The 16,591-nt window shown below is 38.3% G+C and overlaps 3 protein-coding genes across 3 annotated transcripts in view; 1 reads left to right on the top strand and 2 right to left on the bottom strand.

Annotated features, from left to right (window-relative positions):
- Positions 1–546: 546 nt before the first annotated feature.
- LOC137582196 (uncharacterized) lies at positions 547–1,369 on the bottom strand. Its single transcript, XM_068296651.1, has 2 exons — positions 1,213–1,369; positions 547–1,139 (listed from the first exon to the last, which is right to left on the bottom strand). Exons 1-2 carry the CDS (start codon positions 1,367–1,369, stop codon positions 547–549), a joined length of 750 nt encoding a protein of 249 aa, XP_068152752.1.
- A 2,601-nt stretch (positions 1,370–3,970) lies between these two features.
- Positions 3,971–16,591, top strand: part of lobo (lost boys) — a 40,346-nt gene continuing 27,725 nt past the window's right edge. Inside the window, exons 1-3 of the mRNA XM_068297375.1 lie at positions 3,971–3,981; positions 4,060–4,505; positions 4,573–4,701. Coding sequence (XP_068153476.1) covers positions 4,083–4,505; positions 4,573–4,701 — 552 coding nt within the window. The 5' untranslated portion in view covers positions 3,971–3,981; positions 4,060–4,082. The remainder of the gene's footprint in view (positions 3,982–4,059; positions 4,506–4,572; positions 4,702–16,591) is intronic.
- On the bottom strand, positions 7,421–15,529 carry dan (protein distal antenna). The gene is given in 4 exon segments (XM_068296817.1): positions 7,421–8,821; positions 8,823–9,134; positions 9,137–9,939; positions 15,363–15,529. Coding segments are annotated over 3 exon segments (2,091 nt in total). The 5' UTR covers positions 9,887–9,939; positions 15,363–15,529; the 3' UTR covers positions 7,421–7,792.

Consider the following 16,591-nt stretch of genomic DNA (forward strand, 5'->3'; position numbering starts at 1 on the left):
TAGCTATGAGATGGTTCTATTTATTATGACATAGAACGCTGACTTTGTGGCTTCCTGAGATGTCCTTTTATAGTCCCCCCTGTTTGTTACTATTTCCTATGCTAATTTACATGCTTGAACATCTTTTTAACTGCATTGATGTCCTACCTATCTATATCTATACAGACATATGTAAATATGTATTTAATATAAGCTTTCCGACCAAGACAAGGAGAGAGATTGAAGGCATGCGCAAAAGTTGTTACTAATGTTGGTGAAATTGGTGAAAAGAAATAAGTCCTCTTCTCTGGTTAAAAAAGCTCTGTAAAAGTCCTTTCCCCAAGGTGAAAGTTTTTTTCAAACATCTAAAACTCTGTTTAAAGTTAGTTGTTATAATGAATCTTTAATTATTTTATATATACATAGGTAATAAGTATGTTTGCTATAATGGCTTATATCAAAATAGTTACATATAACATTTGTCTAACACTTAAAAATGGGTTCAATGCCAGCATTGGAACACCAGTCTATTGCACAACCAGCAGAGTGGACAGTTTTTTGCTTAATTTAAATGTAATCGTCATCGCTGGAGCTATGCAATTTGGTTTCCTCACTCTTGCGTTCCCATTCATTTCGCTTGGCTTGCATTATCAAATCCTGAAAGGATCCATATTCCGAATTCTGGCGCGACTTGGCTGTGAGTCCTACATCGCCCTCGTCGTCGTAGAGATTATCATAGGCATAGTCTGACTCGCCATTTGAGCCTGTGGGCATTTCCTGTGGCATATCGGTTTCGTTATAGTCACTGTCACCATTGTGATCGTCGCTGTCGTAGTCGGATCGTATGCCATGTTTCTGATAGAACATCTTGATCAAGTCGTCAACTCGTTCAGATGGCATATCAGATACCATTTTGACAGCAATTTTGCGACGAGCTCGCTTCAATGGCTTGAGAGGTCTATCCGCCAGTTCGAAATTCAAGGAAGTTTTCAGCATACTCTTCGATCGTTTTAAGTTGGCCACCAATTGGCGATAGAAGTTCAGAAATCTATCATTTTTATGGGGCTTCTGTACTGCAGCATACTTGGGGTTTTCCGATATAAACCGATTCAGTAGCTCCTTTGTGGCATGCTGATCCTTTTGTGATTTTAAAAGGTCCACTAAAAAGTAAAGAATAATCAGTTAGTAAACCAGTTAATGACCAGTTCAGAAAGGGGGCGAGAGATAACTTACCTTTCTGCTGTGATAATCCGAGTGTGCTCTGGAAAACGCTCCAGTCGTCCGTGCGGGTTTTTGCTATATCCGCCGTGTTCTTTATATAAAAAGCCATTGATGCCTGCTGCGCTGAGAACAGCGAAAATACCAATAAGCTGAGAATGGTTTGAGCCATATTTAAGGAGATCGTGTGTGCTTCGTACGGCAGAACTCTGCAAAGTGATGTCCTCTCTGTGGTGGCTCTCGCTTTTATACCTTTCCATGACGATCAGGAGCACTGATTAGCCTTAATTGACATAACCGCACACAAGCATTGCGTGGATAATCAGACAAAAGGAACGTTTGACACCCGCTAGACATGCAGAGGCGCCCGGAGTCAGCAGCCGGGCGAGGGTGAGACAACATGTGCTTGATCGGACCAATCTGGCTTTGTTTTTCTACAGAACACTTAGCACGAGCAGTGGCAATTAAATGGCATATAGTTCGAAAAGACAGTATTACTGTTTGCACATTACTGCATTCCCTCAGACCTCAGACCAACGACTCCGACTTTATTACAGGTAAACAGCAAAATACCTATGCACCAGTATGTACCTTGGCCACCGGGCCACCGGGCGCCCCTCGCGATAGTGGGAATCAACGAGTAATTGAGTCGCAGCGACTTCACTGCGCCGAGAGTTTCATGAATGTACCGCCACGTACACATCATACACGTCCATCGAGTGCCGCTCAGGTAGACGCTCGCCTTTTAAATGTGAAAGGAAGTGCATATAAATCCTAGCGCCAGCCATAAACAGATCAACTGCGCCAATCTCGATCCTCAACTCTGTCGACAATTTCGTTCGCTAATTATTCTTGAATGCGGGTTTTATTGATGCAATATAAATAATGCAAATGCAATTTGCAGAGACTCAACTCTATTACCATATGAATGTGTGTCGCCTTAAATCCAGTTTGCATATGTATAATGTATGTACATTCATCATTTCCTAATGTTTTCATAAAAGAAGCATATCAAAAAGGATTAATTTGAGGTGAAATTTCAAGTAAAAACTTCTCTCTCCTTTTAATAAACAATTTATTCCACTTTGAGAAATATATTTTGTGTGCCTCATTTAATCTTAATTAATTTTAAAATAATTTGCCTCTTTTTTCCTCTTTTTAATAAGCGTAATAACTTAAGTTTTTTGTACCTGTGTCTAAATGGTTGAACCTTCCGTAACTGGTTTATTTAATTTTGTTTGAATGCATATTTTCGTAAGTAATGCAATTATTTGATCAATTCTAAATTTCCTACTGATATTCTGATCACAAATACTTTCCAATATTATTTTAATATGTATGTAGCTTAGATAACTCAAATATTGACTTTACTTAAATGCCATTTAGCCATATTACCATCTAATCCAATGAACCGTCTCTTAATGAACTCTTATAGCTTATTAACTGGCAGACTTCATTTGACTTCATCAGTCTTAGACGGTGCCACAAAGCACTTAATCTCTCTTATAAACATTGTCTGTATGCTCCTTTCAGCCAACCAGATCTCTATCTGTGTTGCCCTCAATATAAACAAGCGATTTGCTGTCTAGTCTGAAATATTTTTCAAACATTTGAAATATTGTTATAGTATGCATAGAAAATGTTGATTCATAAACCAAATAATCATAAATAAAATATTTATTATGCTCTCAAATCTATCTCAAATTCAAATTTCAATGGCGGCAATATCGATGTTAACGGTTTAACCGGTTTGTCATTTATCGAAATGTTAATTAACAGAACCTGAAGTCAGCTGTTAAATAACAGACTCACTGAACAGCAAGCTCAAAATGAGTGACTTCTGTTAATTAACAGACTTTTTAAAATTTTAGCAATGCTTGTAACGGAAAATTTGTTTGTAATGCATTCGGAAAACCTGCCAAAGTATTTCGTTATTAGACTGTCAATTTTAATTCGTTTTTATTCAAAGATAAAAATGCATTTATGTAGGTAAATATCTAATTTTAAACGCCCAAGTAATGGCATCAATATTTTGCATCAAAAACATTAACTTTTGCAATTTTATTTCTAATTTTATGAACAATTTGGAAAACATGGTAAAAATTGTGGTTAAAACAATAAGTCTACCAAATTTAAAGACTCTAGCTGTCATTGTTTTTGAGATCTAGGTTTTCGTAGGACAGACAATCCGACGGAAACTCGACCGACTTGTTAATGCTAATCAAGCAAATAAATAATTTTTGGTGATGAAAAGGATTGCTTTTGCCTATCACGTTCATTTGCCTGACATTTAGCGAATTAGTGCAATGGTTTTTAAATAAAATTCATAGCAATCCAGATAGACGGCCCAATTATGATTCTGATTGTCAGATGTTTTCTTTTATGTATTGCAACTATCAGGTGAACTAAAACAAAACTAATATTTTAAATTTGGTTTTATTAAAAGTAGTTGTTAAAATAAGGATTACTTATTCTTCATCAGCATGATCGTAATCATAATGTACTTAACGTTAACTTGTTTTTCATAGGACATACATCAATCTTTCATATTTTATTTAAACATACATAGCTAATATACATAGATATATATATATGTATGTCTAAAGATTGATTCAAATGTAAATATGTTTAGGAATAAGTAACAAATTAAGTTTTCTGCAAGCAATTCTCTGAAGAAAACAATGTAAGAAACTATAAATAAGTCTTTTGCGTACTTCTGATTAAAGGAAATCTAGTACATTTTATTTAAAGAAAACACTGTCACTTAATTACATATATTTACATGTATGTATATGTGAATATTAATTCAGCGTTACCATAGAGACACAACAATTTCCTTCTTTTTCTGTTTCGGATAACAAGCGTAACCAAAGGACTAAGTAAATATGCCTAAAGTGTTATTTCAAAAACATAAAAAACAAGCCAGCGTCGTTGACACGCTGAAAAATGCTGCCAAATTAAAAGAAATCGAGGAACGGCATCTCACGGAAGGCTCAGAAACGGGGAACTCGGAACTCGGATTGGATTACATGGGCGAGGAAGATATGCACAGTGGGGAGGAAAAGAGCGAGTTCAGTTTATCTGAAGGAGAGCCGGCATTGAATATCGGCAAGATTGATTTGTCGTTTCCCGAGACAATCGACGAATTCCAAGATAGCCCGCAATGCTATCCTCCCTCGTACTACACCTTGTCGTCCAAGGAACGCCTCTTGCTCCTCTATGCCGAGAACTTTCGCAAGCAATTTGTGTTCAGTCATCCAAAGCGACGACCTATGGTCCTTGCATTGCCCAACGAATGCAATGTCCAGGTGGGTGCCATAAACCCATATTGTCCCTAGTCAGATCCTAAGTCATCGTGTATATTCGATTTTACAGAAGTTCGTCTGCACCACAATTAGACCGACTGCATTTGTGTATCCACAGTTGATTTCCAGCCTAGAGGAAATATCCAAATTCGTTGCAGATTTCATTCAATATGAACCTCTCGATGATCAAATCAATTTGGTGAGTGAATCTATTCCAAGTAATAAGAGACAGACACGGCCCGCCAATGAGTAAAGTAAAAGAAAATGGCTTAAAGTTACTAAGTAGATAAGTTATGTATATGAAAATATAAAAAGTGTCTTCAGAAAGGTTCAAATCTCAAAGCTTATGAGAATCATTCGGTTAGTTAAAAAAGAACGTTTAATTAGTTAATTAGTCTAGAAGTAAGATGAAGGACTAATATTTTGATTCCAGTAGAAGAATATTGTTCTGGTAACAAGATGATCGGATAAAGCAATCCAATAATCTAAATATAAGGGGTTATGAAGCAAATTAGATAATCACTTTACAAATCAAAGAAGTTCCGGAGTTCTTTAGCAAAGTCTTCTGATGATATGTAGAACTTGATGGCTCCTGAAATAGCTTTATATAGATAACCTATTCCTTTTTGTGTTGCCTTTGAAATAATCATCTTTTGGAAGGTTGATCCCAAGCCATCTAAGTCTTACTAGATCTGCAACTTCTTTAAAGAGTTCATACTGTAGAGTTCTATCTGTAATATTAAAGATTTTAGATCAGATTCTGAACTAAAATAAACAAAATCAAATAAACTCATATCCATCTTGTATATCTAAAAGACCAGTAAATTTTGAATCATTTAAAACTCAAAAACGTTATATTAATTTTATAATATTAAATTATACAAACGATAAAAACGAGATATAAGAGTAAGCAGAAAAACTAGAGTAATGAATAGTACAAAGACTTAACAGAGCATAAAAACTTATCATTTGTTCATCTGTAGAAGGGAAATTATTTACAAAAAAGAGTAAGTAAATGTACTTGAGGTCATCAGAGTTGTTGTTATCCAGTTTCTAATCAGCTGCAATTCTCTATGACTAAGTCTGCAGTCATTGCTTTTTGCAAATATTTTTTGGAGATTTTTCTATCTTTTTTTATATCCTTGACTATTATGTACAAGCTCTTATATAAATTACGATCTATTTGGGCACCGGAATAGTATCGCCTACACTTGAGCATATTTTGTAGACTTGTGTAGGTTGACTTTTAGCTTTAAGCTCTGATCTCAGAATCTTTTTTATGTTTTTATTTATTTGTTAAACTTTTATATACATACATATATTTTAAAAATGTGGATACTTATTTAAACTATACAGAGCGTAGAATATAAAACAAAAGCATTAAGCATCAAAGCATAATTAATTTGAGAATTTTTATATATTTAAATTAATTTCTTATTTTAAATATATTTATTAACTTAAATCTTTGCAGTATATTATACTTAATACCAGCTAGGTGAAGATATATCTTGGTCAACACAACAACAATTCTGTAGTTATTTATGTCTCTAATTGTTGTTACCTTTGAATCGTGTTAAGTGCCGAAGTTATTGATAAAAGTTACTGTTTTCGACCGATAGTTCCTATGTCAGATAAATGATATAGTCATACAATCTTGATCAAACTTGGTAGTTATTAAGAAAACTCTCTATTTGTGACGCAGTCATTAATAAGAATACTTACTGACAACCATTAGTTGTTATGACAACCGCGTCGAAAGCAATGAAGATATTCATAAAATTTACTGATCCTCATCCGATATTGATCAAACTTGGTACAATGATCAACAATTATAATGAATAATCATTTTTATTACAATGGCTTAGAAAACAAAAAAGTTATTACGGAAAGTCACTTTTGACTTGACTTTGCCATTTGTATAGAAGCTTTATAATATAGTGATTCGATCTAGCTAAGTCCAAGAATATAAGTATATATATATACTTTGTATGGTCAGAGATGCTTTCTTCTATGCGTTGCAGACTTCTGACCAAAATTAATATACCCTTTTTGCAAGGGAAGACATATTATTTTTCTATTATTATTTTTGAGCAAATATCTGGAACATTTTTTATAATCTTTCGCAGATGTTTCAAATTTCAAAAGTAAATATTTTCTTTAACTCCCTTAGTTGGAGATATCAATAAAAAGTTAACCTATTCCGTTTCATTTATCCTTACAACACAGAGCTATTAGACATTCTAAATTTTATCTGTGAAATAAAATATCAAGTATACGATGTGTAAAATATAATTGTTTCTCATTCAATTCCTTATTAATGCAAAATACTTACTTTCAAGAATGACATTTTCCACCTTTGTTTATAGTAGAAAAAAAAAAAACAACACATTATGTTTCATAAAAAGGTTCTAATTGTTTTTTTTTTTTTTTATTAAATGTATTTTTAAAATTATTACATTTAGGTTGATAAATTCTTGTTAATTAAATATCGCATAAATTTCGAATTAGGAAAATTCTTATGACCACATATTTTGTGGTGTTGTTGTTGTTGTAGTTGTTGCTTTCAGTATATGAAATTATGAATTTGGAAAATTGTTTAATAAATGAGTTTACCTTACATTAAAAATCTTATTCATATACATCGCCAAAGACATTCAACAAAAAAATTATATAATCTATATAACATTTTTCTAGTTCAATTTCGGGTAAATAAAAGAATCAATTTCAATCCAATTCATTACAAACTATGTCAGGATGATTAGAGAGAGATTTCGAGATACAGAAAGAGGGATTATTCATATGTACAATTTGATGTTAATATTACTTATTTATTGGAATTCATGTGAATACGATACAAATTACGATTAGGCAACCGAAAGATTTCACCAATAGTAGGTTCACAGAATCTAAAATTGGGCTAGTATGATTTGATTTAGATGCTTAAGACGACAGTGTTTAGTCAGTAGTTACTCTAGGTTATTCTGTACATTCTCATAACTGCTCGATGTAATTTCGTCGTACTGGTGATACTCGCCCGTTATCTGGCAATCATCGGGGTCATCATCGTCGAGGTCACAGTGTACAAATTCGTAGGGAGGGAAGAACAACGAACTGAGCAGAGTGGCCGATGATTGATAAACGGCTGGAGAGAATCTCTGGCGTCGCATGGCTGGATCGAGACTGTTGATCATCGTTTCAGGGCGCAGCCGTGATCGATTCAAGTCCATTTGCTCGGCATCCGCTATTTGATTATCCGTGGCTGGCTCCGAGGAGGCCAACTTCGGTTTATCCTATTTGCGACGTCGAATTTTGTTTCTACTAGTATCTTGAGCTTCTTGAGCATTTAGTTCGTTCTCGACCGCTGACTTTGCTGCATTGCCACTCGCCTGAGGTTCATTGCTGGACTTGATTGCCGCAATGAGGAATCTAAGTTGCATCAGTTGCACGGCTGTGACACGTGGATTACTACAATTTTCCAGCCACTGTAGAAATTTCTCGCCATGCCTGATGGCCACCACATCGTCGTTGTCCATATCGGAAGCGTAATCCAAATATTTGGATCTTTCTTCCTCATCGGTTTTGTTTGAGTTATTGTTATTGTTGTTATTACTAGCACTAACATCGTTGTTGTTATGGTGTTGGGCATCGCCAATTAAACTGGTATCGGACTCGCAACTGGCCTCAACGCTAATGGGCATGTTTGATTTTATGCCTCCGATTTTATAGAGCATGTTGCTAAGCATGTCCTTGCCCTCTCCACTCGAACTGTTGTCTCTGGTATGGCTCTTGGGACTCGCTGCATCTGGCTCAGCTGGCGGTTCGGAGCTATGTTCGTTCTGAACTGAAGTCAAGATCGGACTGGAAGTTGGACTGGCTACCTTACACGATGCGGACAAATCCTCTGGTTTGCCAGAGGCTTCAATTTCACCTTCCACCTCGGTGTCTGGGTCGGGATCGGTGGCTGCATCGTTTTGGTCCATTTGATTGTGTTCATTCGATGACAGACTGCGCACTGACGGAGTTCCGGCCTCTTTTGTTAGATGTGAGTAGAGGATATTATCGTACGGGGTCTTTGCCATATCGGCTATATTTGAGATGTCAGCAGTATTGCCGATGCCTGGTTGCTGCAGGGCATTGGCCTGGAAGGCAGCTAATGTGGCTGCATTTGGATTCATGGAGTGGAGACTAGCACCAAAGGCTTTGCACCAATTGTACCAAGCCGTGTTCTTATCATCAAGGCTGCCTGAGGGGGTGGATGATGGTGTCAGCGGTGCTGAAGGCATTGGTGGTGTGTGGGCATGCTGATTCATCTGCTGGGGGGGTGGAAGAACGAATTGGCGGACTTGTGACTCCCAAGGCGACTGGAGCCGGATAAAGGCTATTAAGCCCCAGCATTGTTTGCTGGGATTTCAGCCAGTAAAAGAGTGGGTCATCGGGCAAATTGGACAAAGGCATTACACCGCCGACATGCGATGGAGCCAGCGAGGGACTCGGGCTTTTAATGTCACCGCCTTTCGTGTCATCCTGAGTCATTAAATTTAATGTGCAGCCAGAATCGCCTGGAGCGGCAGATGATGATAGCTTCTGCTTTGCCCAATTCTTAACCGATAGTCCGGGGTTCGTTCGCGATCCCCTCCACTCTCACTACGAGGACTGGCCACTTGTGGCTGGTTCGGGTTTCCGCTCGGTTTTGCGTTGCGTAAGCTGTTAGTTGTGGCCGCAAAGCTATTGAGTCCGGACATGGCCGCCAAGCCGGGATTAAGCTGGGCCAACAAATTGAGGTTTGAGGTTAGCTCGTTAAAGCTAATTGCAAGTGGGGATTGCGATAAACCGGTCAGCCCCGAAAGGTGCGTCAAGCTCGATAGGGGACTGATGGCATTGAGCGAAGGATCGGCGGGTCGATTGATATCTGCACCAAACACTTTGTTCTTGACCCCACCACCATTGAAGCTGGCATAGTCCACGGGTAAACCATTGAAATTCAAATCGGATAAGTTTTTATTTGCACTGTAGTCCAAGCCATTCAAGGGAGATCGCTTGAACGCAAGCTCGTCGAACTTCATTTTGTTGGAGAAGTTCAGTGGCAGTGCTGAATCTAAGCGCTGGCGCTTCTCTGGTGGTCCCAGCAATCCTCCCGATCCGCCATCTAGCTTATCCACCAGCGCATCGGCGCACATCTTATCGGCCGCCGACTGACGTGACATGAAGCGGAGTTTGTCTTCGTTTTTGCACCATCCGCGCAGAGTTGACTCGGGCACGCCAATGTCTCGGGCCACCGAGGCCTTTGATTCGCCATCGTGGATGCGCTGTATGGCATGGATCTTGTCTCTGGGGGTCAAGCTACGCAACGGACGCTTGCCCTTTGTACCCATTCGTATATTCATATGGGGATAGCTGGAAATATCCAACTTGAGGCCGTTGTCGAACAGTTTGAATGCTGCAACAGAAGAAAAAACCAAGAGTTTTCACGGTATTAATTAAGATGTTATAGTTAAGATGTATACGCATCTGCATCACGCACAATACAAGTGCAGTCCGTAGATATGTGCTTAGGTATATAAGTACCTATATATTTCGGTCAGTCCAAAATAGCGCGCTTTCATTTGCCAGAATTGAGTACATAACCTGTACATAGAACGTTTGGCGAATGTCGTGTGTGCGCGCATCATGTACACTTGCAACGGGGTTGTTTGCGTTGCCAGCGTCCTGTTGCGTCCCCCACGATGCTCCAATAAAATCGTTTCGCGCTTTTAAGTTTTACAGACAACTCGCGATGTAAATATACCCAACACCCCCATTCCCATCCCCATCCTCATCCCCATCCACACCCACACCGCACACACCACGTCGAGGTATACACTAATGGAAAACAACAAAAATTCTCACGCAAATTTCTATACAGTGGAATAGAGCGAAATGAGTTGCGGCACGCCCCCATGCCTTTGCGATGTCGTGGCAAGGAGATGCCAAAAATGAAAAGACCTGAAACTCGCACACACACATAGAGACAATGGAATATGCTAATTGGTGCGTTGCCTTCGCGCCGCGGCGCGCCTGCTCCAAATTGCAGCGCGCAGCGCCAACGTCGCGAGTATCTACGAATAAGCAACAAGAACAAGTGATTCGCTATCGTCATTCGGCTGGCCTGCGTGAGGTATACGAGCCAGAGCCGAGCGCACGACATTTGCGATTTATAACTTGTTTACCTGTTTCGTGTTGTTGCTGCTACTCTCGTTGCAAGTTTTGTTCGCTCGCAAGAAACATCCCCAATCACCAGAGCTGCTGCTGCTGTAGCTGCTGATGATGATGATGATGACCCACCATGGTCGCCTGTTGCGCCAGTTCCCGGCAGGTGTAGCAAGTGTCAACACAAGTAGAAGGTTCTATCCTGTCGCCTGCTCAACGTACTCGCCCAAGACTCCTCTCAGCAGTAGACGTAGAAGGCATTTGAAGACATCAAGGCGCCTTACCATAGTCAAATGCTGGAAACCGACGGCTCCAACTACTACTGCTGAAGTGAGTGACAATATGCTCCGCCTCCATCTTTGTAGCAAGTGTATATGTGTGTATGTGTGTGTGGCATGCAAAAGAGCTTGTCCGTTTGAAGGAGCGGGACGCGAAATTTTAAAATGAAAAACTCGTTTTGCGCATGACTGACACATGATTTCTTTCCTCTGTCCACACACACACACACACACACACACACTAACGCAGACCTGTTTTGTACATATTTAAAAGGATGTATATATGCACATAACAAAAACTGGAACGTCTAAGTAAAACAAAAGTTGCTTTTGGGTCTACCTATACATATACACATATATTTTATATATATATATATTATGTGTGTGTATGAGGATGAACTTGTGTTCATAAAGAGAGAGAGGGTTATTCTAAGAGAAACTTTTGCTTCCAAAGAGTTGCAAAAGGAATTGAAGAGCATCCCAAGTTGCCTCTGTAAGTCCGTTGAGATTCGATGTATGTACAGATATGTGTAAGCTGATCGCGTGAAAGACAGGTACTCAAAGAAAAAGTTGTTTTCGAAGTCAATTTTGAAGAAACTTCAAAAAATATGGAGAGTCGCCGGATATCCGGAGTATGTTACATTTCAAATGATTTTTAATACGTTTTGAAACTGTTTTTGACGATTCTCAAACCAAAGTGAATTCCTGGGCTAACCAATACTTTAGATGTATAATGAATAACTGAGAACCAAAATGAACCGATATCTTATATATTTTTCAGCTTTAAAAGTAATCGTTTGCACCACGTGTCGTATGAGTGATATTGCATTAGAAGATAATAGCATAGAGATCGCAAGGCCTCGGGGCGGTAGGGGTTCCCTATCTAAGATTTATATAGTTCTAGGAAGTTTTTCCCACTAAGCCCTAATATTTTACTCTCCTAATGAATGGCGATCTGTCTCAAGGGATCGGTAATGTTATATCTGTATAAGCAATATTTAATACTATCCTATTCAACTTTTGTTTTCTACTTCAAACTGGTTTGGTGTAGTGAATCTTGACGATCACATACTTAGTCAAGCTACTGGTATATCAAGCTTCATTTGCCTCTAAACACCGATGATGTTTGTAGTTGTAAATTCCTTTATAATGTAATGTACACACACATATGAAAACTTACTCACATACATACATATGTATGTATGTGTACGTATCACCCATGCAGACATAAACGTTCATAACCAATGAAGCAGCAAATAACTGTGTCGACGGTGTCTGGGCTGGGCTGCCCACTACGCCCCCACATCCCACCCCACCAAACACATATCGAATAAAACTTTTAGAACTGTATAAAAATTACAAGGTCTTTTTACCATTCACCAGCCAGAGCAAAAGCCAAAGCAAAAGAATTTTTACTTTCTCTTTCGTACAAGGTCCGTCCTTGTCCTAGCCGGCGCGCCATTAAACTTTTCACGAACCGAACTGGGACAGTGCGGAGAAGTGAATGAAAAAAAAAAAAAAAAAAAAAAAAAAGAAATCTAGTAACAACAGAAAAGATGAAAGAAATAAATATAAAAGAATTACACCAAGTTTGTCCATGTGTGTGTGTGTGTGTGTGTGTGTGTGTCCGAGAGTTCGTTTTTGTCTGTGTCTAGTGCTGGGATGCCACACACACATACACAGAAATGCCAATGTATACACACTCACACTCATACGTGCTAGTAATGGGCAGCCGTCTGACCGTTTGGGAATATACCTCCACACATACCTACAGACGGGGGCACATACATATATCCATGTGTATAAGTATATGTAAGTGTGTTAAAAGCTTGTGATTTTCCTATATACAATTATAATTTGATTGTATTTACTATTTTTATCGTTTCTTTGGCTTCGCATTGAACTTACTCAGACAGAGGCACAGACAGGAATCGCATGGAGCATGGAGCAGGAAAAAAAAAGGACTAGGACAGTCTGGTAAATGGAGGTCAACGACAGAACTAGTAGCAATATGCACATACAAACATACATATGGGTGTTTACATGTGTTAGTGTGTGTGTGAAGAAAGGTTCTGATATATTTGTGTGTCTGTATATTTATATGTCTGATATATGTCCGTCTGAGTTAATGTAAAAAAGAAATAAAATACACAAAAAATCAGAAGTCTATAAAAGAAAAAGTTTATTCTGTCTGATGGGCAATCCTAGTGGATAGTGTGAGTATGTATAAAAGTAACAGTGATAGCTCTCTGCGTGTTAGACACAACTAAAGGTTGCACCTGTTGAAAATCCATGATTCGGCTTAACCGAAATCCTCATAGGCTCACTACTACATACCACTGTCTTTTGTTACTCAATATATGCAAACTACAGGAATGCATATATATTAAGATGTACATAAATTTGCATATGCTTGTATTTGTAACAGAATTCGTTGGAAACATTTATAAACCAGCTAAGCAAATGTTGGAAACTTTACGGCCTAATTAATCATTTTAAAAGGGAATTTATGTAACTAAGATCTGTTAATAAAGACCTCAGTTCGAAAGGTAAGGAATAGATTAGTCTGTTCGATCAGAGATGGTGCCTTTATATACTGCAAGTACTCTTCATTTGTGCGGCTATTTCAGATCAATACTTAATCTTATACTTAATGATTTGAATGCTTAACTAACGATTAAGGAAGTCGTCTTGGGATTGCATTGCACCAAAAGGTCAAATGTAGATGAGGCTTTTCTAATTTAAGAGAATTCTTTTTACCGATAAGAGAAGAAAGTAATTGACATGTCACTCACATGAAAATGTAAAAATGTTAGCCTACCTATTCGTCATTTTGGTTCTGACGCTACTTTTGGGATGAAACGTTTATTTTTATTTCAATATATTTATTAAAAATCTAAGATCCTTCAACATCTTGATTCAGATATATCGATAGACTATATATACCAGACATGTCGAGTTAATCCTGATTAAGAGTATTTATATATATTCTTTTTTCAACCTCTAGTACATACATATATGCACATTATAACGACTTTAGAATATCCTTTCTCCCCAAGAATCATAAAAAAAAATATAAGTGATAAAGACTTCAATGAAAATTTACTTTATGGGGGTACAAATAGTTTGAAAAAAACTTGTCTTACGACTTTAAACGACATTTGTATACTTCTTAGCCAAGAGAAATAATATTGTATAAACTACTTGGAGAGATAGGTCCCACAAAGTGGTGGATCCGCGGGGGTACTATAAGGGCTATGCTAGTATTGCAATTTCCTATAATTTTCAGTTTATTCATGTTTCTTTAGATTTAAGATTTCATGACGCCTTTTTAACCCCCAAAAAAAAGGACCTACCTTTTTTTCAAAAAAATGAAAGAATGAAGATGATTAAAAACTATAATTTAATTGTTTGTCCGTTTTATTTTTATTTGTCCACGCGATCGTGCCCTACGGTCGGTCGTGCGGGAGGTGGACAGCTCTCTGCTTGGCTATACAGGCTAAATCCTGGTGTCGTATGGGCCACTTGTACGTACTTCGCATTCTACGCTTTAACGTCCATTCAATAGTTGCTATATTCTAAAAATAATTTTACCATCTGAAAACCTTATAACAAAACAGGATTTCCAAATCCGTTGCATACCTCAGTCCATTGATCTTATATAATTTTATAGAAACAGCTTTTGACAATTTAATTTTCTTTATGGAAAGCTTTTTACTTGATTAGGACAATGATCGGTAGTTTATGGTACATTAGTGTTTCGATAATACCTTTTCCTAGAATAGTGATTGTGATTAAGGACTTGTGAACAGGATTTCATGATCTAGGAGTCCTTACTCCTTAATTATTTTTTGAAATATCTAACGATCGATATTAGTTCTTTCAATTTTTAATAAATGACTGATATACACGTCTTATGTTACACTTTGTGATCATGTTTGGAATTCTAATCGTTGAGAAAGATGTCCAAAGATTTGTATCTTAGAGATCGATCTAAAAAGGGCACAAAACTCGTTTCAAATGCATAGCAATTTGGAATTGTATTACTTATTCACACAGATTACAGATCGATTAAATAAGATTTGGGTATAAAATGATAGGCTGTCTCAAATGGTTTAACAAATAAAGCGTTCAATAAACTTGTTCAATGAAATATCTCAATCTGAATTAAGAGCTTCAAATGGAAATAGTTATCACAAATCACATGGAAAACACATTTTTCATTCTTTCATTTTTCGCCAATGTCTGTCTTAAATAGTTTTTCCGTCCGAAGTCTTATGTTTAATTAACATAAGTAAACATCGAAGTCAAGGTTAAAACACTAATTAAAACACAATGTTAGGAGCTGTTTAACGTTTGGGGGAATAGTTTCACAATTTCCCAAAATAATACTAACCTTTATAGTGCACCTCAGGGAGAAAAATAAATAGGATCCCTTCCGGTCAATGTGTTCACTCTCCAATTTATAAGCTCAAATAGTTTGTTTCTTTTCTACTTTTGTTGAATTGCTTTTCTTTTCAAATTGTTTATTCAAATATTATTTATGTTGCACGAAAATCCACAGAATATATTCGCACGGGCATTCGATTGATGTGTGTGTTCGATTGATGAGCCAAAGGAAATCGCGGAAAACACCGTGCTTTAATGACCGGCTGTCGAAAGGATGTGACCGCGATGCCGTCCACAAGTATTCTGCCAACCTAAGCAGCTAGCGTCCGGCGACAAACTACCGCGGTGCAGCGAACGCAGAAACGTGAGCGAATTTTGATTTTCACGCGGCGAATTTCCGCACGAAGGCGACGGCAACGGCGACGACGACGATGGCGACGACGACGACGACGACGACCACGCAAAAATTTAAAGTCCCACGTTCATGTTACTCGCGCCTCTGTCTCAGTTGTTTCTCCTGGCAGCGAGCTCACACGAGGTGGTTGGCGTTGGCTTATGTGTATGTGTGTGTGTGTGTGTGTGTGTGTGTCTCTGTATGTATGTGTAAGCAAGTGAGTGTGAGTATCTGTGTGTTTATTTACACGTGTATGGTCAGTTTGCCTTTCGTTGTTGTTGTTGTTATTTGTATTTGTTGGCTTGTTTCTTTTTCTTGTGCGAATGTGTTGGTGTCAGTCCTCACAGCCCGCTCTTGATCTACTCTCTCTCTCTCTCTCGCTCTCTCTCTCTCTCCGTCTCTCTTCCTTATCCTTGTTGCTGTTGCTTGCCGTATTCGCGGCCTTTTTCGGTGACAGCCAAGTGTACAATGATTAATAACGTCGAAGATGGCAGCGAAGACGGCGTCGCCGTCGCTGGAACCGTGTCCAGAGCCATTGCTTGCTATATTCCTCTCGTTGGCCAGCCCAACCACAGAAGGCACACTGTACGTCTACATCGAATAGACAGGCCGGCAGACTGGACAGACTGCGTTCAAAATCGCACTCAAGCATACTCTTACATACACTAACTCACACACACATATAGATATGCATATGTACATTCACCGACACATGGACGAAGACGACGACGACGACGCTCGTGCTGCCGGTCAGTCGGCGCACATCCTTTTTAGCCTCTATAAGCAAGCAGCAGCAGCAGCAGGCCTACTTCTTCTGAGGAGGGCTTATATGCCTATGTGCT

The sequence above is a fragment of the Drosophila tropicalis genome, unplaced genomic scaffold (genome assembly GCF_018151085.1).
Source record: "Drosophila tropicalis isolate 14030-0801.00 unplaced genomic scaffold, ASM1815108v1 contig_859, whole genome shotgun sequence".
Lineage (NCBI taxonomy): Eukaryota > Metazoa > Arthropoda > Insecta > Diptera > Drosophilidae > Drosophila > Drosophila tropicalis.